General features: G+C 37.3%; 1 protein-coding gene and 1 long non-coding RNA gene across 16 annotated transcripts in view; one reads left to right on the forward strand and one right to left on the reverse strand.

Moving 5' to 3' along the window:
* LOC111249263 (DGAT1/2-independent enzyme synthesizing storage lipids) overlaps positions 1-11,790 on the reverse strand; it is a 15,474-nt gene extending 3,684 nt beyond the window's left edge. For 2 of the 14 annotated variants that reach the window (XM_086988730.1, XM_022802883.2), the window contains exons 1-8: positions 6,221-6,594; positions 5,669-5,806; positions 5,270-5,412; positions 4,691-4,862; positions 3,617-3,804; positions 2,948-3,066; positions 1,003-1,121; positions 106-181 (exon numbers count right to left, since the gene is read on the reverse strand). In XM_086988730.1, the coding sequence (XP_086844856.1) occupies positions 106-181; positions 1,003-1,121; positions 2,948-3,066; positions 3,617-3,804; positions 4,691-4,862; positions 5,270-5,389 (794 nt within the window). In that variant the 5' untranslated portion in view covers positions 5,390-5,412; positions 5,669-5,806; positions 6,221-6,594. Of the gene's footprint in view, positions 1-105; positions 182-1,002; positions 1,122-2,947; positions 3,067-3,616; positions 3,805-4,690; positions 4,863-5,269; positions 5,413-5,668; positions 5,807-6,220; positions 6,595-11,000; positions 11,098-11,650 lie in introns of those variants that run through there. The other 12 variants (XM_086988733.1, XM_086988732.1, XM_086988728.1 and 9 more) reach the window with 11 other exon arrangements.
* LOC111249265 (uncharacterized) lies at positions 6,575-22,792 on the forward strand. 2 transcript variants are annotated; one of them, XR_015327468.1, is made up of 5 exons: positions 6,575-8,665; positions 9,146-16,237; positions 16,683-20,452; positions 20,560-20,814; positions 22,624-22,792. It is a non-coding gene; the product is annotated as an uncharacterized LOC111249265 (long non-coding RNA). The 2 variants fall into 2 exon arrangements; XR_002672856.2 differs by having other exon boundaries at positions 6,575-6,917; positions 8,540-16,237.
* The last annotated feature ends 534 nt before the right edge of the window (positions 22,793-23,326 follow it).

Raw genomic sequence — 23,326 nt, forward strand, 5'->3', positions numbered from 1 at the left:
TATATATGCTCCTGCGTACTAAACAAGTTAGCGTCCGGCACTAATCAATTAAGATCAGGAAAGTAAGGCTTGCTGTTTTATCTTCTATTAGAATCTGTCACTTACCTTAACTTAACAGGAAAACCGCCATAAAGTGGAACAAGAGGTAATTTTGTTAATTCGTAAACCTTCAAGAAGAACGCTGAAAACACCGAATATAAAGAACTCTGTTGCAAGACAATGTGCTGATTTAGATTTAAAAAAAATGAATGACAAAGCCACTTTATGCCTTAACCTCATTACAAAATCCACTGCACACTCTTGTAGTGCCTAAATTCTGCGCTGCTGCAAAGGTGCATATGCACATTTTAAATGAACCTACGAACACTAAGTGAAGTAGATTGTTGGTTCTGCTTTGGAAGTTAATAATTCACTACTTCATGTTTACCCGTGATGTATCAGACTTGGTCAACTTTGCGCTACGATCCTTAACTGAAGATTTGAGTGCTTAGAGCTTTCGCATACTTACACGTTTCTCTTTAACTATATTTATTATTAAAGGTTAAGGATATATTGGATGAAGTATCATCCGAAAAGTGAATGCACAATGTAATAACATGCCGCAAATTGTAAGACTTTTTTAAATGAAAAGACCAAAAACTCCCTTGACCTCTGTCAAAGGAAATTAACTCGTTGAAGTAATTGATACGGGTATATTACAGGTCAACACCCAAGTCTGAGCTAAGGTGGTATGGCAATAGATTATCTTATTAGAAAATGTTTTAATATTGGACCATTTTCATACGTATTAAATAACAATTTGTGAACCTTATGGTTGTTATGAAACTACAATACTTTTCTAGGCACATACCATACACTACTTCATAGCAAAAAAAAAGTATTTGCTCATATACATGCCTTTTGTGAGCAATGGGTACAAGGATAACTCTCACTGAAAATAATCCATTGGGATGCTATACAGAAAGCATGTCGATGTATATGTTATCGTATGTAGAGACTTACCCATAGGGTAAGGAAAAGAGCGGAAAGCTTCTCGGAGATTTTGTGTAAATATCGGTATGATTGGTACTTTCGCTTCAAGAGCTACCTTGGCGAACCCAACTCTCTTTCGCCACAGTAATCTGAAAGACAGTAAAATAGACACCCATTAAACCTATTTATAGTAACTGTAATAATAATGAAAGTTACAAACATACGATATAAAAAAAACAAGCAAAAAATGATACTAGTAGTCTATGAAAAAATTACAAGGTAAAGCTACTTTTTTCCAAAGTACATCTATCACACTCATCTAAACCCATATCTTCTTGCACACTACTACATGCCAATGAGAAAGGATTAGTGCAGGTTAGGATGAATGCCTTCACTGTCCTGGAGGTCTCTCGGCTCTATGGTCGACCATCCGCCACAATCAATCATTATCCTTTTTGCTTCTCTTTGCACTTGCTCCCTTCTTGCTCCTTCATCTTTTTTGCTTTAGTTTGGCTGTTTTCCTCTGCTGATTTCTGTTGCATCATTTTCTTGTCGACTTCCTCTTTGAACTTCCGGCTGGACATCGAAATTATCGCATGTTTCTTTGCATTACGTCCTTTTCCTCGTGTTTACACTTTTGAGCAATGTGTTAATTTTTTTGGAAAGCGACAGTTGTTATATGCACAACAACTAAAGCCGTCTATGTGAACCTTCTTGTTTGTATCTTTATACCTTGTGTGATTTTGAACTCGCTTCGCAACTTGTTTTTGCGTTCAGGAAAGATTTGCATCTTACAGAATCACTGTTACGGAGGAACCAATCGCAATCTGAGCATCTATTTCAGCGTTTATTTCTTTGAAGATAATCTCTGCAAACGTAATCCTGTTACCAGCTGTGATCTCAGCTGTCTTAATGACCACGTCGCCATTTCTATGATTTCGGATTATTTGCTGTGATTTTTGACAATATTGAAAGTGGCTTCGAAGTACATTCTTGATTCTTAGTCTCACCGTATTTACGTGGGAAATCTTGGCCATTTTCTAGCCTTGATATTGGTTTGGTAACACCTTCAAGTTCTTTCCAGATATATATAGCTAGGTTCTTCTTCTTTAGATATCTTGTTCTTCATCATGACTTTTTCTAAAATTTCAATAAACTTAACAGCAGATTTCTTAGTAATTACTATGCTTAGTGGTCACCGCATTTTGTATTACTTAAGTATCACCCCTGCTGTGCACGATGGCAATTTCCCCTACCAGCAGGTTTTCTGTAGTTATTGCGGAAGGATATTACACAGTTACTCCAAAAAAGCTTTAATTGTTTTAATCATTTAAAATCAATATATCGTTTGTCTCTCGTGCACCCAAAATGCTTCCTAGCGTTATATGTTTAAATAAATTGTTGTGCCAAGCACCGATACATTTACTTCTATTATGCATGTTACAAGTCAAGCTCCGTATTGCAAACTAAATTCACTAGCCTGTCCAAAACACACTTTTTTTGCACTAATAGATGGTATTCACTTCTGACCGAAATGTTTTTCGATCGTAATAATACATTTTGATCCGGCCTGTAATACGGACCGTCTTATACTCAATTACCTATACATTTCTTTTAAGTAATTAGCATACATTATAATATCAACATTTAAAAACGATTTAGCGCGTTGGTATTTTGATTTTTTGTGCTTTATTTACAATCTATGTCAGTCTCCTTACTTACAAATGCAATTTTGTCAATTTTAGGTATCAAGTGCTATTAGATGGGGACGCCTATCATTTGTGAGTTACTGGAGATGGCTTATTTAGCGAAAGACTAAAGGCCAAGTACACTTTTAAACTCTTGCATCACAAACCGCGTAAAGTTCCGTTTGGCTGTTAGGGAACCATGTGTACTCTATTATGACATAAATATGAAGATTCAAAATTATTAAAACAAAAATAAATTGGTTGTATAAAAATATACATTCACATACTGATATTTGTGGGTGCCGAACAATGCCTCAAAAACTCCGCCGGGCGATATTGCTAACAGGTTTCCATTATTCAAACTTTCCACGCAGCTGGGAATGGAGCCTGGAGTTATTTTCATTACCTAGTAAAGCAAATGAGCAAAGACATCTCAAAGTAAAGTAAGTTCACATTCACTGCTTTTCTTTGCTTGTAATATAACAACTTCTAGTGGGCCCTTGCTGTATGTCTTTATCCTACTATGAACACCTTGACCGCATATTTAAATTAGCTTATAACTAATTGGGCCTAACTTCATTGGCAAAAATGTCCAAATACTGTATACTGCTTCAAACTATTTAAGAAATGCTTTTTTCTTCAATTGTTTGTCTAATGAACGGATTTGCTGTACCACAAGTATGCATGCTTTACAACATATTCATTAATAGTAACACAGCGTTCACGAATAAAGCAGCGCTTATTTCCTCATTTCCTTATTAGAGAAATTTAAATGCCTTCTGATATTTAGTTTGAATACCTTTTAATTTCAGCAACAAACCTACACGTACAATTCACATACATTTTTACAAGAGTTAATGAAGATTTTCACTTCTGTATCAGCGTGAATTTACCGTTGAGTAGCTTATCTGAGCTGCCTAGACCTGTCATTATTCAGAGTAAAATCTAGTACTCACTTCCATAAGTATGTGAAAGCCGGGCAATTTCTGTAAAAAACGATCCCCAATACCCCATATCAATCTCTGCTTATACAGGTAAACGCCAGATAGAAGATAATAATAATCGATGGGGATTGCTCCGTGGTAGTAGATGAGTAATGCAGGTCCAGTTGATGGAATGTTTTCGAGGCCAAGCATCTCGTATCCTGTGCAAACCGACAAGTAGCAAATAGAGTAAAGTAGTACTGTACAAACTTTACAGAAGTCGTACCTGTTCTAAGAGACTTATTTCTTTGTGTGTTTTAAGCGACAATTTGTCTTTAAAAATTGATATGTGCAGTTTTTTAATATATAGAAAAAAACTTTTTTGTTGCTCGAAAATAACATCGTCACAACAGCGTAGTAGTCTTTTGTTGTACTGTAGCTCATTCATATACAAAAAGACAGTTCCATTTACGTTAGGTTCAAAACGATGAATTTCGATATTAGCTGGTAACCACTCTGCTGGAACCGCAAGGTAGTAATAAGCTCATCGAAAGCCAGAATGGCATATAAGTTTGTTTCCACGCTAAGGCAACTCTCTGTCGTATATTATCACATATATGAACAACAACAACTTTGCCATACACAATTAAGGGAATAATATCTTATAGTCAAGATTATTATTCGCTATAAAATTTTTTCGCTGTTAATTTTTTTTGGCAGAGGCAGGCAATTTTCTGTGATCATACTCAAACGCCTTACTGTACACCATGTTAATATTCAAGTATACAAAAAACACTTGCAAAAACCAAATGCAGCGCTAGAACAACCAAATACAACCGATACAAACAGATTGAAGACCTTTTTCATTTTAAATATTTTTATTTTTTTACTATAGTAAAGTCTTGATCAAAGGTGTACCGCAACGTACCGAAAGTTTTCGAAAAGAAAACAGTATTTTGTATGTACAAATTTAGCTGTGTAAATGCTCCGCTCTTTTTCAAGGACACCCAGATTTTCAAAATAGAGAACTTTAACACCGTCGAACCGGTATTAAATGTGTGTATATAATCGAGTAGCATGAAGCAGTATCTTTGACTGCACTCTAACCGTGATAGATGCGAGCGTGGCCCCACCATAGGAGCGCAAGAAAAGTGCGAGCTCCGTGCCATATATCCTGTTGGACGTCCTGCCGAATTTTATGCCGAAAGCGATAAAAGTAGAGAATGATGATCGAAATGTATAGAAGAATATAAATCATACCAGGTAGAATAAACGTTATCTAAACAGAGAAGACACAATACAAAGCGTAAACATTAATGCAATTGTCCAGACTTATCAATGTATGAATCCCTTCGATATGTATGTATGAATTTTGAAGGCTCAGATGTTTAGTGACAAAACGCTACGGACTAGTCAACGCCTAAATAAAAAAAGAAATGTAAATAGATGTACCCCTTTTTCCAATAAAAAAAAAGTGAAGGTTTTTGCTTTTAACATTTTTAACAGTCTAGTTTCCTTCGATAAGAAGCCTGCGAATTGCAGCTGAAAATATGAAGACCCTCATTACTCGATAAATTGCTTACACTCTTGTATGTGTTGATTTATTCTACATAGGAATAGCTAAAACAGCATACAGTTGCTCAACTAATTAGCCAAAACTCCTATGCATTTTCCTTAAACACTTACCAACACAGGTTTAAACAGCCACCAAATCCAGGACCAATATTCAACATCAAGCAAGGTCGAAAGATTTGCGTACAATGAAGCAGAGTAGGAAAGCATCGTCGATGTCTCATCCTCCATCATTCTTGTTATTTGGCAGCCTGCCGCTGAAGATAATAAAAATAATTAGACCGCAAAAGCTATATCCGTTATTTGTTTTTTTATTTTAGGTTGCTGCATCTATACACTGTGCAAACGATTACTTTACATGACATCTGGTAAATTAGGCATGCATGAAATTAAATTTTACTATTATTATTATCAAGTAATTACTGCATAAAACTTTAGGTGCATGTCAATATTTTAATCATTTGCAGTTTACGGGCACATTTCGACTAGACTCTCTGTTGAATTCATACATACAGTAATATGATGCAATTCACAAATATGATGATAAATTAAAATGAAACCGACGCCGGTTGCCGTTGAACTTTGCAGATCCAAATATCAAGAAGTGTCCTGGCCGTATCGATTCCGTTTGGACACGTAGGTAGCTTTATCCTATAGGGAAAATATCAGAAGTATTTAAAGATACGCATATGCTAGAAGTTTATTACTTGTATTTTTCGCAGACACTCTGGGGTTTGAAAATGGATTGAGGACATTTACTTGCGCGAGTTGCAACCTATAGGGAAAAATGTCAATGCCATTGGTCCACAAGCCGTACGACAAATAAACTATAAATAAAACAAAGTTTACTTATAAATAGTACATGTTCAAAAATATGATAGAAGCTTAATTTAAGTGATTACTACTACATAATAGCACAATATCAAGTTGAGACTCCTTTCAATAAAAAAAAACAATTACTTTATAAATATTTTTTCGTCCCGAAAATTTGTTGAGCCTGATCGAATCATCTTTTGGTGAGGTTTAAATTCACTATCTATTCAGGTCGCTAAAAATGTTATTCACCTTTGGCACATTAATAAATGTAGTGTAAAGATGTTGCCGCGGATCTGTAAAAGTCGCCCAAAGGACAGCCCTTCCCAAGCACAGTCTCTTTACTTTGGCAGCAGCAGCAGCAGCAGCTGGCCTAACCTGCCCAGCAATGCCGCCTTCTGCCAGTTACTAGTTATTACTTTCATCCAGTTGCACTTCAATAACCCCCATCACTAACCAGCAAGTGTTGACACCACGGGTCCAAACAGCACTGTAACGCCTTGCTGTTTACCGCTCTCCACACTATTTCTCTTTTTTTGCTGCCTCTATCAGCTAATGTGTTTATCTTCATTCGTATTGGCAGACCCTCACTGGCTGGTGTTTACCCGATTAAGGCAGCCTGTCTGCTGTAGAGATGCGAAGAAATGGTTTATTGTACTCAAGACCAATCAATTGCGGTTGTATACAAAAAGTTGAAATATGTTGAGCTAGATCGACTATTTGCGCTTAGAATTGCTCGCATGGCGGTGCATACTTCATTACGTTATGCATTATCTGAGGCGCTCTGTTACATTCTTTCTATTAACACGTCGAACTAACAACCTTCTATACTTCTCTAAGGATAATATTTATTTTTAGTGCAATAGATAGAAGACACGCGTGAAGTTGAATTAACTTGTAATAAGCGCTCGAAATAACATTCGAATTATACTAAAGTCAGCTATTTCGGGTTGGTAATGGATTCTAATTTAGTTAATAATTTGAAATTAAATTATTTTATGTTGCAAATTTCAAAATATTGTGTGTGGTGCTTTGAGACATCTTTGACATATCTACATACGCTGTTATTACGTATAAAAATCTTTACTAAAGGTTTGATATATTTTTTTACAGAAGAAGTTTAGCTAAGCACGTCTAAGCAAATCAAAAGGGAACAATAATCATACCGATATTTCCAGTAAAAGAAGATTATTGTAGACCTTCAGAACTAACAAATATAGTTGAACAGAAGTTTTGAAATAATCCGGCAGTTAAACTTCATAAAAACGTGATAAGCTTCGAACTACGATTGTGTTAACTAAAATAATACAAAACGTATCGACTTCCCTCTTTAATTTCTCTCTGTAGTTCAGGTACATCTAGCAGTTTTAATTTGTCTCGACGGTACATTCATAACAATTTCTTGTTCCCTATTATTAGATCATGTGACTCATGGTACAGGGGCCACTAAATTAAGACATTTTGTAACATTTTAAGTCATCGAGCGCCTAACCTAAAGAGACAAGTCTGCTTTAGCTAGATGCTCATTATACTTTAATATTTGTCCATACTGTATCTCTTTAGTTTACAGCGATAGAAGTGCATATCTACTCATGGAAATACTGATCTACTCTTTCTAGAGTAGATCAGTATTAAGGTGTTATCATTAACGCGCGTATCGTGAGTTAATAGAAGCACCTATAATCGCAAATAATTATTATTATTCCGCGCATCGATTTCCATTTTATTTTGCCATAATACTAAGTAAGTAAATAGCACATGCAAACATGCAGAACTTTCTAAAGGTATTTGGTTTAGCCTTTCATTACCTTCAGCACTTCTAGATGGTTGAGGATTTTTGCAATATACAGTCCCAGTGGTATCTGGGATGAGTGGTTCGTGGCTAATATCCAAAAGGTGTTTAAGTGTACATTTTGTTTTGAAAAAGGTAGAACTTTTTGAGCATGAAAATCCTTGTACTTCGACTAACGGAGAATATTTGGAAAGACAGAATGATTTTTGTCGAACTTCGTAAACTATTTTTGTTTAGTTGTATTTTGAATCATTTGTATTGTTACATCTTAACTTTTAATTATATAAGTACTGTAAAAATTTAAAACGTAATTAAATTATTTTTCTTCACGCCACTTCCTATCGAACATTATAAAGTTTTATTAAAATATAATAAATTAATTACACATTTTACTATTTGTGCTCATATACTACTAATTAGTAATAATAATTACCAAATCTGTATGCCTAAGACATGGATAGATGTAAACAAGCAAACATTTAGAATGCCGTCTTTAACAACTTTATAATATTAAATGCCAATAATAATAATAATGTACGTATGTATATTTATCAAGGTATAGAAAAATATTTGAATTCGAGTCTCGGAGTCCAGTAGACCTAACTCAATTGCCTCATAACAGTCAGTCACGATAGATGCCACGATTAGACAAGCTTGTATAGGTAGTAAGTAGGTAATAATAAGGCGTAAAAATGCGCATGCGTCAATTATGATAACCCGAGAAGAATAGTGCTCGCATAGTGAGCGAAAACTCATAATTTATGCGGCAATTATTTCAGGAATCTGAGTGCTGTCGGTTTTCAGCGGTCTGACGATTTGAACTGAAAATGAGTCAAAAGCGCTATTGCGTAGCAGTAGATCAAAGTTATCGATATAATGTCGTGTTTTTGGTAATTAATTAAATGGTAAGGAATCCATTATAGTATCAAACAAAAACGAATTAAATCGAGTGATATCGTAGGGGTACGTATTGTCCTTATAAAAAACATCGATATCATCTAAAGATCAATCGATAGAATTGACGAGCGATCAGTCAATTAAAGGGAATCTGTTGCAGAACTCATTTACCACGTTAAAGATCATCAGGTTTTAAGGAGCGGTATAGTATAGACTAAGTCACATGCAAATAATAAGTCAATGTCGTTATAACCTGCAACATCGCTTCCTACAATGAGAATGACAATGTAGTCGGCTTGAAACTAAAATTTTACGTGAGTAATTTGTTACGATAAACCTAGTTCATTGTCAGAGGTCGGTCGTTTTAAGCAAAAAGTTTAATGCGATTAATCATCAGACATTTCAGGTTGAAGTAAGAAATACAGAAAATGTTGTATAATATATAACATTGTCATTGCTTCCTTTATTTTTACTTATTTATGTTTTAGAAAGGGCGTGGATACATAAAGCGTCCAAAGAAAGATAAGCCTATGGAGCATTATTCAGTAAGTAACGAAATTCGCATGTAGTTTCTTGTGTGTTGGCCTTAATATTGTAATTTTTATGCAGAACCCGTTCAAGTATTTAAAGACTTCTTTATTGTGAACGAATGCCATTTGTAGGGATGGTGAATAACACATGAGAAATAATAAGGGGATAATGCAAAAAACTATGATACGTATACAGAAGGCATATATTTTCAATACATTTATTATCACTTGTATAGCTAGCGCTAGTACTAGGGTATTACTTAACCGACAGTGCAGAAATCGGATTCGTTGGCTAATAATATACGGTGTTTGGTGAGTACTTCATGAAAATTATACTTGAAACTATCGGATTCACATTCGAACGTTGTGAGTACATTGTAGCTTAAAATAGACTGTGAAGAATTATACCTCGAAGCCAAGTAACTTGCCATGCTTTATGTTAGTGTATTTGCTACTTGATTTTGCGTCAGGAAAGTGTTACGTAAACACCTTAAGTATGGTCGTATTACAACTGTTTAATAAAGACCAACCTTGTAGTCAAATTTTTAACTCATGCTTTAAAATCCTTCGTTGCAATACCTTCTGTTAAAAGCTGAATAAAATGCAGATTCTTGCCTTATGAAAAGAAGTCGGGTTTTCATCACACATGTAAGTATTCTGCATCTAGTATCATAACTCTCGCGTTATTCCGTTAATAAAGTGCTGAAAAATAGCGTCTTTAACAATGTAAAATGAGCGCAGGGCTTTAACCATTTTGGAAGCGTTAAAGCATTGCTAAAGAAGTTATTCAACTTATTTGGTTTGTCGATTAGTAAAGTTACACCAAATATATTAGACAAATGGTCGCAATTTATGATCCTTAGTTAGTATGAATTAGGGAAGTGCATCAAGAACCCAACTGTCAACACTTTACTTATTATAAATGCTGATAACTTAGACGTTGATATACGTCCTGTTTTTTGGCTAAAACAATTTCAAACCACATATATACGCGTATATAATACACAACCAGATTGGAGCATCTAAAATTGAATCACTTATCATTAATGCTGTAATTACATACGGATACACATGTCTCTTGACCGCTCTCATGTTTAGAAGTTCAATCAGAAGCTACGGGTGCAAACTATGTAAATCATCCCTAGATTTAGATTTAGTCTGTAAGAATAAGGTCAATAACATTACAACTGCGCCATTGCAAAAGTTAAGGCCTGTGTAATCTGTTACTATCATTTTATCAGATTCCTTACCATATATATATATATATATATGAAAGCTATGAAGTACTTATTAAACTCTTTATTGCTGATTATTTTGACATTTTATAATTATTTAAGTGTCTTATATACTATAATTTTCTTTCATGGTATGATACGTCCATAAAAGGGATCTTTATTATCGAGCGCACACTCCGTTTCTTTGACGTTAACCAACGTGCCGCTACAAAAGAAAGTAAAGTACATACTATTGACGGTCATATATTGTATAAATAAATATATATAATAACATACAAGGGTATTATATATAAGCACGCTGTAGATCGCGATTAATTATTTACGGGGATTTGTCAAAAATCCACTCAGGGTAGCACAACGTACCGCGTTTTGAGACTCAGTTTAAGTGAAGATGCGATCTGTCTTATAATTTACGACCTCTTAAATTAGTTGTTTCGTGCTAATTAAAAGGAAGTTTGCATTGTAGAATAAGTAACTTTGTCTTGCTTGATCTTCCATAGACACACTGATTATCGCATGGGAGGTTTGATATATGATCTAAGTGATTTTTTCATGGTTAATGTAACTTATTTGATTACATTGTCTGGCTTCAATTCTGGGTGGTGTTCAAGTTCCCTGAAGATTCGCGAGCGGAACGCCGCATAAGCCCACAGCTGATGCAAAGAGACATAGTCCCTGCTTGAAATCAAAAAGGATATCTTGTAAGAAAGTATAAACCAATAAAAATATAAAAAGAACAGTAGTTTACCAAAATAGTTCAGGAAAAAAGTGCAAGAACAGCCGAGTGAACCAGTAGTTAACCAGAATCGACATTCACAACCACACCAACAATCGCGGGAAGTTGGAATTCATAAAATGGGAATACCGAGTTATTAAGATTATATAAATATTTTATAGAAGCTACAAGTTCGTACTATAATGATGGGAAAACCAGCTGAGCGAAATTAAGCATAATTTCAAATATTCCACAAATTATAACCTACGTGATGTATTTTTAAGCAAAAAAATATTAGTTTAAAAATCAGGAGCGAAGGACGCAAGGAAAAGCAGTTCAGATCAAGTAAAGCTTGAGGTAACCTTCTCTGCGGAAACCATATTTTCTATCTTTTTTTATTTGTTGACTTGAAGAATCACTCACGCCTGATGACTGAGGTTTTACATGCCAAGGCATTAATACAAGATGATGTTTCTCAGTCAGTAAAAACTCTAACTATTAGAGAATGCCTACCTTATAACTATGGAATCTGGGCGATCTGATGCTTTTCTTCGGGGCTCATAATGTATCTGCCGACAGGAGCATTTGGTTGGATTTGGCACGCGCGCATGTGCTGCCTGAGACCCCTAACACTTGCACACGGTCACGCTCAACGTCCGTAAAATATACCTTCTTTATTCCTGTGATCGGCGTTGGCCTGCTCCACAGTGACAGCAAACTTTTGCAAATCGGTCTCGGTCTGTTTGTAAGCTACTTCGGCACTAAGTAACTCTATATCACTCAAGTCGTCCTCTATTACGATAACCTCTGCGTAAAGTTCTTCAACGTTTTTCGGACTTTCCGGTACATACACACTTTTTATCCACTAGAAGGTAAAATTCTTCACTTCCCTACTTAGAACGTTAAGAAGATAGGCAATGTCTATTAATATTATTTTTAGGTCATCCCAGGTGCGAGGTTGAAAGTCCTGTCCTTCGTCGATCCGGTTACAAGATGGAGCCCAGAAGCCAGGCTGGTCAGGATTGATTCTCATTTGTTGAGCCATTTCGATACACCTTGTTCTTACGGAACAAAATGTCAACATCTATCGCAGGCTACATAGGTAGAGCGCTATTACAGAAATATCAGCGGCTTTCGTATGACATAACTAAGACACGCCGGGTGCTCAACTACGCATATGTGCAGCTTCCTCTCTTGGTTGACCATTTCTTTGCTTTGAACTCAGTTTGATTATAAAGCATTGTCTTAGCAATGACCAGTGCTGACCAGCTGGTTTGCTTGCGAGATGTTAATGCAGGTTGATTGTTCTTGCTATTTCTAAGGTACTGAGATCGTAACTGTGAGTCGCGATTTACACCACGACGTGAATTTTAGAGCCTTTACCAGCTACGACACTTTGACGACTGAGCACGCGGTATTAGTCTTCAGCTAGCTTTACAGAGTAGACTAGAGTAGTATAGGTTGGTTGTTCGTTTGTCCGAGAGAAAAGACGATCTGCTACTGCTGCTGCGACTACTAGCGTCACTTATAAAGCTGCTCAAATAGTAATACAAATAACCTCATAAATTGTATTACTCAAGCAATGGATTTCCATTCTAGTTTCGGCCCAGGGAGGACCAGTTTTCACCTAATAACTGCTAACTCGAATAGCTCTATCGATTTGTATTGTGTAAGGCATTGAGGATGAGTTTTTTAACTTCAAGTTATAACCTAGAGGCTTTCGCGCTGCGGGTATACGCGCATATGTTTCCTTAATCGCACACCGCACCAGTGCTATAGGTCCCCATAGACAAAGGGATGGACTAACAGCCGCAAGGAACCCTGACGCTTGCACTTACAGGTATACGCTCGCCCAAAACGTCCGAGCGTACACGCCTGAACTATATAAAGACACACAAACAGACAGCTACATTCATACTTCGCATTCTGGCAGGCTGCTCAGTGTTACACGTTATTTGTAAGAAAGGCCTCTGGCCCTCTCGCCGCCAAAAATCAAATGTTGATCGATGTATCAGATGGCAACAAGACAACGTACATGCCCATCTCGCCTAATTATATTATATTATAGTTTCATACAGCTGAACATAGGATTGAATGAGTTCGTCTATTTGTGATGGACCTCATTTTACACTATTACAATAATTCAATGGAATTTGCATAAGTAAAGTAAAGCATAAATATAGCAATGTAAACAAACATAAATGCGATGCATATGTTTAGCTCGTAATAGAAAGAGAACCATGTCCACTGCAGTAACATGACCTACATGTAGAAGTTATTTACCGTTAGTAACTTCCAGAGAGATGTGGCGGCATTTAGGCTATGAACAGTTGTGTCTGGTTTAGACGAATATGCACGATTTAGAATTGAAAATCGCGGAAAAAAGTTGACCCAGTTATTAATTTCCTAAAAAATATATAATAAGCATATTTAAAACTTTGTTGAACCATCCCAGAATAAGATTACATTTCACTTCACGTTTAACATATATATATATGAGTTGTATGCATTTATTTCAAAATTTGTCTTATTGCATTTTTGGATAATAACGTATTTACTAGGAATCTCAAGTGGAAGCTACTCTTAAACTGAATAACAAGTACCCAAAAAGCAAAGCTCAGAAAACTCAACAATATAATTTCTGTTTCAATTTTTTTCCTGTAACCACCATGATTTGAAAAAGACCAAGAAGAATGTAAACCGATAGTTATTGTATAAGCTTATCATAAAATACACCGGCCATAGGAGGACATTCGCCTTTTACATGTTCCTTATTTATCCGTTATTCATGTATAAATTAAGATTCTAGTTTCACGTAGCAGTGTTAGGCCGTAACTTTAAATTCATATGGAAAGTTGTTCCATTCACTTGTAGCCACACCTTTTTTCATTTGCAGTTAGCCGAAAACAGTTTTGTTTTCAAAAACAAGTAAAACTAGCGTTTTCCTTCGTATAAAGTGCGCATTGAATTTTAAATCTAATGAGCCACAGAACTAACTGGTATTTTTTTGACGACTGCCTTAAGATGTTGATTACTGTGTGGTATTTAAATACGTTGTGAATATTAAGATTTGCATGCTAGAAGCAAGCTGTCGAAACTAATAAGGGAATTCCAAACAAAACTTTAATTGGATAATTTTGAACGACTTGGTGTTTTTCAATGGTTCTTTTGTAAATCGTTTGTCACATTACAATCATATAACATAATAAAGGTTCAATTGAAAGCACAACAGGAATATATATAGAGACACATAAAGGAATACCAGGACTGCACAGCCGGTCAGACAATACTGTTTGATCAATATTTGAACAAAAATATCGACTATTTCAGATCCTTCTACAACGTTAAATCTAACGTCTAACGAGATGAAAATCTTAAAATAAATTATCAAGTCTTTTATCATCAATATGGCCATTTGACAGACTGAAAGGTAACGAGATTTATTTAAGGTACGTTCAGCAGTTAAGGAGAAAAAATTTCGTAACGTCCTTTCTAAGTTTGCACCGGTTATTATTTTTGCGTCCGTGTTTACCTAAAATGAAAGAGGCAGGTCATTTGCCAACGAGAGTTTTTTTTATAATGAAATCATTGTTCATAAAAAAAAAACGTTATCGACTATTTACTAAATGACTAGGCTCAATGACTGATTTTCCGTATTATACGATGGTCAGTCAATGCTAACTTACTGGATAGGGAATTTTATTTGCAGTATTTCTAACATTTAACACTCTTCGGAACTTATTTCATATGCCCCTCGACGCAATACCTTTATATTTCTTGGCTAGCTCTTTCTAAACGTAGAAATCAATCTGCCCGGGGATTTCCTTGTTCTAATAAATCGCCTTATATTTTCGCAGTATGTATGTCTTAGGTTTCAGAATTCATAGCTCCCTATTCTTGACCGCCTGCCACACGCCTCTGTGCTTTCTAATCCATTTGAATGGTGTATTGGGGTCCACACTTCAACCTGCTACTTCATCCAGGATCAACTTCCATCATTAGAAGCCATTAGGAATATCTCCTCCAAGTCTTTTACATGGCGTACTTGATCAATAAAATTTTTAACCAGCTTTGTCGAATTCTATTATCGTATTTTTCAGTCCTGAGATCTCATGTATTACTCCAAAATGCCATTTTCTGTATGCATCTTAATGGCGGCTTTCTGACCCACATGAAATTGGCTATTAAGAGTTGTTCTTCTTGCGAACTTCGTGTTTTTAAGTGTGATCGGAAGTCTAGCATGTATTATATTTTTCTCTAAAAATAAAATATTTTGGCTGGGAACTTAATAGCTCTACTGGCAGGTAAAGATAGCGTACTCATTACTAGGTCAGCTGAGATCTTATGGACCAATGTACTTCATTTTCTTCACCACTTTCCCTAAGTGTTCCTTAATAATTCTTGCTATTCATTCCGTTGAATCATTTTTAATAGATAATATGAGACTGAAAGTGCATATGGCTCCATTCTTTAAAGTGATCGTGAATCACCATTAGCTTGTAGATTTTGGCCATTATTACTCCTATCTGCAGGCTGGTGGCGTCTACTAACATAAGAAAATTCAGTTCGTTTCATGAGCCAGCATAATTCTTGTGAACTTGGATGAATAAACGCGGAGGTTCCTCCCAAAAATGCATTTTTGATTTTAGGGCGTTGTTCATATGTTTCATCTTGCTTTCGCAGTTCATCGTAAGGCTGTTCAAATTACCATCAGGTGGCTCATTGAATGTGTCTTCTCGCCAAATTCTCAGTTTTTTTGTGTTCTAAAATGCCCAATATAAGGTTCTCCCAAATTTTTGTTGTAAATATAATATCTGCTGTTTTAAAGTCTCCTCAAACATTCCACAAAGTTTAATCCGTGTTGCATTGGCAAGTAGGTAATCTTATATCATCTTTACTAGTATATGATAACATTTATGACAGCCGTAAATATTGTCTTTCTCTCTTTGCTTGAATTCCCGCAGGTTGTCAATATGTGATTTCGCCGATCGTAATATAACCACATTGATTTTAGATAAAAACGAGTTCTACTGCGTCTGCTGCAGAATGCTTTTTACTTCCCGATTGCATCTTAGGGGTTTGCTCTTCTTTATCTTCAAGGTGCGTAATTTTCTAAAAATTATAAATTTTCTTTTGCGAATTTTACGTAATTCATAGTATTTACTCTAACTAACAAACTGTTGTGTCATTTTTTGAGAATCATTTAATCCTTTTTTGATCACATTTTGATAATTTTTGTCACACTATGTTCGTTTGCAGTAAAGTTACTTGTACAAACTTTTTCTTTTAATGAACTGGGCTACTGATTTACCGAAAGATACACTTCTCAATGTATTTAATAGGTACCGATACTTCATACATTCTGTTTAATGTAGCTTCTATATTATTAGAAAAAAAACCTGCGCACTCACTAACCGAAATATTCTAATAAGTTATTGTGTACCGCAAATTAACCAGGAGTGTTTACTCTTGATCAATCTATGAAGTGTTTAAAGAAGCTAAATGTATTAACCTTAGGTAACGGAGGGTTCATATTGGATTTCAGGGGAGTCTTTTTAAGAAAGATTACTCATCAAGGGTCACTTCTTGTTTTTCACTCAATCGTCAATGATTCAGTTCGTCACCATTGTTACTCAATATGAGGTCTTAACACGCCCTATTATACTTTATCTTAGACAAAATACCACATGGAACATTCTCAAATGGCTTTCATCTTTCGCGTTCCCTTCAAAAGAACTGAAGAAGTAATAAATGGGATAAAGAAGCAAACAATTTATTGAACAAAGCACGTTTCTGCTGTTTTTTTTTTTCTTTTTGTATTCAGCCGGATTAACTGCAAGTTTTTTGATTTCGCTGACATGTCTTTCATTTTGCCATATTCCGTGTGTATTTAAACAGGCAACTAAATGATTCCTTCTGCTTATCAGCCTCTTTATTAAAAGCTCATCAATTCAATGTTTGCGTGCAAGCCTATTGTACCGCCAGGGCACATTTTCCAGTTCGACATCCCATCATTCGTTTCGTCTTAGACGTGATAGATGTGACTACATTACATGGGAAAGCTATTCTAATAAAGCTCAACCAGAGTTTGATAAAGTACTTGTAGAGTTTAATGAGGTCCGTGATGACGTAACATACTTGGCACACATGGTGGTTCAAGTTCATAACCGAGCGTAGAGCTTTATGAGGCTCAACATTATCAAATATAGTGTTCCAAAATTCACTCATCAATGTCTGAATAAATCTCTTTTAGTCTCAGTAGTTTTAGAAGTCCTATCGACCGATTACTGCCACGGCAAATTTGATTGACATTTAACGAATAATGGTTCTACAAGAAAAGCAAAGGATTGTGCGGGAGCGTATATAGCTACTATCAACTTGACCAACTGATTTTTAAGGATATTTTTTAATCAACCTGAATCTGTTATATTATAATGCTTTAATACAACGAATTCAGGTTGCCTTAGGTTACTAAAAGTTTTAGAAAGCAGGTTCGTCCGGCTCAAAACGCTTCTTTACAGGACACTGGACTCGATTCGGTAAATAATTTTGCCCCAACAGGGGGAACTTTGTTTTTACTTTTACAGCGTAATAGTTTTTTTTTTAGGTCGCAAACCGACGCCAGTAAATGCCTCATTTCCAGCATCACATGTAAAACACGCGCAGGAAAAAACCTTTGGGTGGCTCTTTAGTTTGTTCTTCGAGAAGTCGTGGGCAGCTAATTCGATTCTGCCTTAAATGCTTTTTTAAATGGTCCAGTTACGTTGTTTTTCTGTTTCATCCTGCGAAGGTCTACTTCAAAAAGGGAGCCGATCGGCTAAACACTTTTCTTTCAAAGGGCAAAAACCGAGCTATTGCGTCTTATTGCGCCGCGTGTATCAGGCCGACTAACGATATGTGAACGTTGTGCTGTGCGGTCAAACGTACTCAATTATAACCGGACAAAATTAGTCAAAAACATAGGAAATGCGGCGTGAAAATACTTTGCTGACATACCTGAACTTGACAATGAAAAAGATAATCATGCACATCAGCCGAGTGCGACCCTCTGGAGCTCTCAGACCATCTCATTGACCTCCTATTAGAAGGCCGTACCTCTAACATAAATAACGGCAAAGCAGGCGGCTCCGGAACGTCTGCCATCCGGCCCATCTCATAAGCATGTTTGAGCATCTCCGTCGCCTTCGTTTCGAAGATCTGCCCACTTGTGGCCGCGCCCTTGCCTACGCTAGCAGTGACAACCCATTTCTTTCCCAGCTAAAGATAGAGATTCGCTCTTTGGCACAGTAGAAAACTGCCCAGAAAGGCCATCGGTGCGTCCGTCAAGCACCTTCCTCCTCTAAGCATACCCCTGGCCATGGGTGACCGCTACTTAACCAACAACCCATTCGCACCTGCTAGCCGGACCACATCGACAGTGATAATGCACACCCTTTAAACACTCCAGACGACAGTCCTGAAGGCCCAAATTATGCCACGTGAAGATTATGTTACGCAGACAAATGTGCCCAATTTAGGCTGGGTAAAAAATTGAGAATGCAAGCATAAACTTTTAAAATTGTTGTTACTCCTTTGACTTACACTTCACATCAAGCAAGGTGTAATACGAATCAAACATAAGAAGCTAATCAATTACCTGCTGCGTGTCTGCTGGATCTCTACAACACTCCAGTGAGAAAGCAAGATACGGCGGTACATGTATAGGGTCAAACGCAATATATGCAACAGGATACCGACACTGTAGTCACATTGCAGTGGCACAGCAGAAACAACTGAAGAAAGGCAGGAAGTCTTGATTTGGGAAGGTTTCAGAGTGACAATGCGTATGACGTCAGGAATATTTAAAACCGTTATGTTACATGAAGAAATATGATTGACATGTACTGCATGAATGGTTGTCTTTCAACCGTATTATGAAAGAACACGTTGGGTTTTGTGGCTATCAAAAGCGTAGATAAAAATAATGCGGTCATCAAAGAAATAACAAATTAAGTCAATCAAAAACATTTAATTGCTTTAACTTTTTATCTATACTACTAATAACCTTAGGTAACGAGTTTGTTCTACCCAAAACGACCCTTAAGATAATCCGATCTGTTTTTTTTACAGTCGTTTTAGATTTTTTGGATAGAGCAGTGTAAAAGATAGTTAATCAGACAAACATATTTGCCTTTAGAAAGACAGGTTCGGTTTTCTCTTGTGTTATGTTAGCTTTTTATGAATAGAAGACAGCAACTTCCTTCTTACTTCCTACGCTTGAAAATACCACGGCAGTCACCAGCATCATTTTGATATATCATCGCATATATAACTATCAGTTTCAATTACCCGCTGGGCACATATTTTTGCTTCTAGATAGAAAAATTCACTCATCTAAAATGTCACGTTCGTCTCCTGCAATCATTGGGTACGACACTCATCAGATGGTAACAAACATATGGAACACAAAGCACTGTGTTCGTATGCCCGAATTGTATGATGTGAAAAATTATTTGAACGCCGTCAACACTTTGACTCGGCGCTCTAATACGCGCGCACCGCTTCAACTGATAACGACCGATCACTGTCGGGGACAAACTGCGGGCAAGCCACGACATTCGAAACACTTACACGCCTACTTTGCAATGCCGATAGCGCCGATCGTCGTAAGCCGTTTTTAGGGCCTTGAAAGCGAAGAGAGAATGGAAAGCCGCACAGCAAATATTGGAGCCTCCTTTTATGTCTTGTCCTCGCATTCACGACAACTGTTCGATGTAGGTGGTTGGATCGTTCTGACAAGTATATGTCCACCCCGAGTCAGACCTATAACAGGAGCCGGACACCGACTCGAGACTTACCGAGTAGGAAGGGCCTTAAACCTCACGAGGCGCGCTCTTGACGCGCCCGATGATAACTGCCAACATCAACCCGACCGCAACGGTGCTACTACCAATTCGGAAGTAGAGCACAAGGAGGACAATAACCCGTTAACTTATTCAAATCACAATTAACCCCCACCTAGTCACAAACCGACTTCTACGACGTCTTCTCGCTTGATATTTACCGGCCAATCCAACAAAACAGGAACCAAAAAACCTGTCAGCAAGTATCGGCCCAATAAATAAGATAAACCGTCACTGGGCAGCCCTGTTGTTCAAAGCTAAGAACGCACATTTATGCGGTGTCGGAGGTAAAAATTGTATTAATGTGTTTACAGAACTCAGCGTGCTATAAACCAACACGCCTACAACCAAAGCGTTTCGTGCGACCTGAAAACAATATAATAGACACGTACGGATGACGTTTGCGCGCTTGACCTAAGGCACCCTTTTGGGAGTACGTACAATCCTTTCTCAGTTATACAGAATCACTTGTATTACCAGATAGGTGCACCCAAGCCAGCATTAACGAACCATATCAATCTTTTTAAATGTATGTTACAGACCTTCGAGCTGCCATCGAATGCCTACTGCAAATTATAAATCGTTCCGCATTGTACTACAGGGTGTGTTCCGATGCGCGAATTAAATTACCACAGCAAAGGGAAACGTTTGTAATATATGCAGAGGTCCACGTATTGATCTGGATCAACGACCACTAGAAGAACCCGGTCACGCGTTCCAATAGTCGACGGAGTAGAAGTTGCTGTTCAGGATTGCTGCGGTCTAACTACGCGCGGCCGGATTTTAGGCCATTTTGTAAGTAACCCACGACAGTCCTTAGTACGTTTTCCTGCTCCATTTAGACGACAACAATTGGCATCTTTAGCCATGGACAACTCACAACAGGCAACTAACTACATTCCAATCCTACCCCTAGCGCTTTATGAGTCAAGCTGGTGTATATAACCGCCTGCATGAGGCAAGCCTGCCTGATACAGACCGTTAAACGCAGTAACTAGTCGATATAGCGATGAAGCAACGACATATAAGAGACTTTCTGATGCAATCGGCAGTGATAACCTAGTTGACGTGGAAAAGCGGTGCATCCTATTTTCGACATTTAGAGGTGGCCCATGATATGCGGCGGAACTCGGATAGGACTCCATGTACGTTCCCAGTTTCAGCAACGCTTTACTGTGCTCAACTATCACGTATAATGTACGATGGCCCAATAGTGTGCTCCACCTCTTTGAAGGCCAACTGCCAGAGGATAATTTGAATTGATTGAAGTTGAGGATTGAAGTTGAGGAAATAAAATACTGCTTAAACGGCCGACATATCGGGCCCTGTCAAAATGTTTTACAAATACTGTGCTTCTTTTTTTACGAATGGGATTCTCTCATTCCCTGCGACTCGACCTGCACTTATGCCAGAAGCAGCAGAAGCTCTTCCACAAGGGAATAACACCCTGCGGCGTTAAGATTTGCGGGAAGGCCACAAAGGTTGCTGCATTTAAGGCGCTCTGTTAACATTCGCTAAAATACTATTTCATGCTGAAGTACTAAAGTTCTAGACGTAAACATAGTAACAGGTGAACAAAACAGAGATGCGGCTTCCACGTGCCTCGCTTTTCGTTACTATCAATGAATGCTCTTGGCCACAGCAACGTAGCTGATTCCCGCTAAGAAAAAAATGAAAGCTAATAGATACTTGCATTTTGCTCCATTACGCCCGGGGACCTGATACATCGTTCTTCACGCGTTGAAAGCGATTGGTACAGATCACATTCACAGAAACCTGCCTGCAGAAGAGGCTTCTCTACAATGAATGACGCTTCCAATCGCTATCGCACACTATGATCCGGTCCTAACGTATTTCCGAGGTAAGCTGACGGAGTATAACTTGACTTTATAAAACCTTCTTTCTTCTCCACAACATCGTCCAGAGGTCAACGCTAGCGTCAAGATTAGCAGTGAACTCTAATATAACCTCGCTGAACAGCACAAACTTCAACTCACACACGAACGACTCTCAGATCAGGCTCGGTGAGCGGCATACAGTAACGTTTGCACTTGCCTGGAGGCAAGCCTAACTAAAACGATCTTCGTCAACGAGCCTGGAAGTACGGAAAAAATCTTCTTTAGTATTTCGCAAACGTGCGCGCTGAAGAAAAGTGGCGTTCGCAGAATCCTCTTCAGGCATCGCTACAATGTTAATGTTTTTCAGCCATTCTGCGCATTCCCGCGTTATAGTACACCTCTAAATCAAGGAAAATATGCTATTTATTATTGTCTTCCTCGCCTCACAGAACTGTATTCGACGAGTTCTTCAAGAACCTAAGAAGCCGTCGATCGGTGTCTCCATAACATATGGGGGACTGGCAGACTGTTGGATGGAATTTTAGCACTGTGCTCTGGTGCCTTTCGTGAGCACGGGACTCACACTGACATTGAAGATGCGTGTATCAAACAGTCTAAATAACCTGTGAAGGTATTTTTGATAACTTGACCACAACATACGCCATATCCTTGCTTTAGCCAAATATATATATATATATATAATAAATTAGATTGTCGAGCAAGTATTGACGGTTTTTCTATATGGCTTTAACGTTACCTATTTCAGGCAATGGGAACTGGCTCGGGTCGGCGTTAGTGTCATTTGAAAGCCGAAATTTGGCAGCAGATGCGCTTTTACTTCTGCGAAAATTCGATTTCTTTACTTTATTAGATTTACGATAAGAGCATAAATGGTACTTAAGCCCAGTAATAAATGTGCTATGTTTTTGATCAAAGTGTGTTATCGGAAGAAAGAACCCAAAGATGGCTCAATCGCCTTCGCCCTAGAAAATTCGACGTGAACATTTCTATTCTTACGGAAAAAAATCAATGAAATTATTAATAGAACTGAAATGGTCTTATACACTTTAGGAAATGCTTAAGAAAGATACGACAATGGACGAGGATCTGTATATAGCGCAATTATACCGAATAGACCTCACAGACAAGGCAAAGTTATTTTTCACACATCCTGTATTTTTATATATTCGCATCGACGGATTACCTTTTACAATCACTAGAAAGTAGAGTTCGCAACAGTAGACTTCGCAATGAAGAGCGCATTACAGACTGACTGGGGGAGTTCTGCAATAGGAAACTTGAAATTCATTAACGAGCAGGGCGAGAAATAGCAACAGGCTGTACAGAATGATCAAAAAAATTATTTATTTAAAATTATTAAAAAATTATTTATTTTATTCAAATATTTTGCTGGTGAAATTCAAATGAAATGTTGTGTTTTTCTTATGTAAAAACTTCCATTATTTTTG

Source organism: Varroa destructor, unplaced genomic scaffold (genome assembly GCF_002443255.2).
Source record: "Varroa destructor unplaced genomic scaffold, Vdes_3.0 BEIS01000004.1, whole genome shotgun sequence".
Lineage (NCBI taxonomy): Eukaryota > Metazoa > Arthropoda > Arachnida > Mesostigmata > Varroidae > Varroa > Varroa destructor.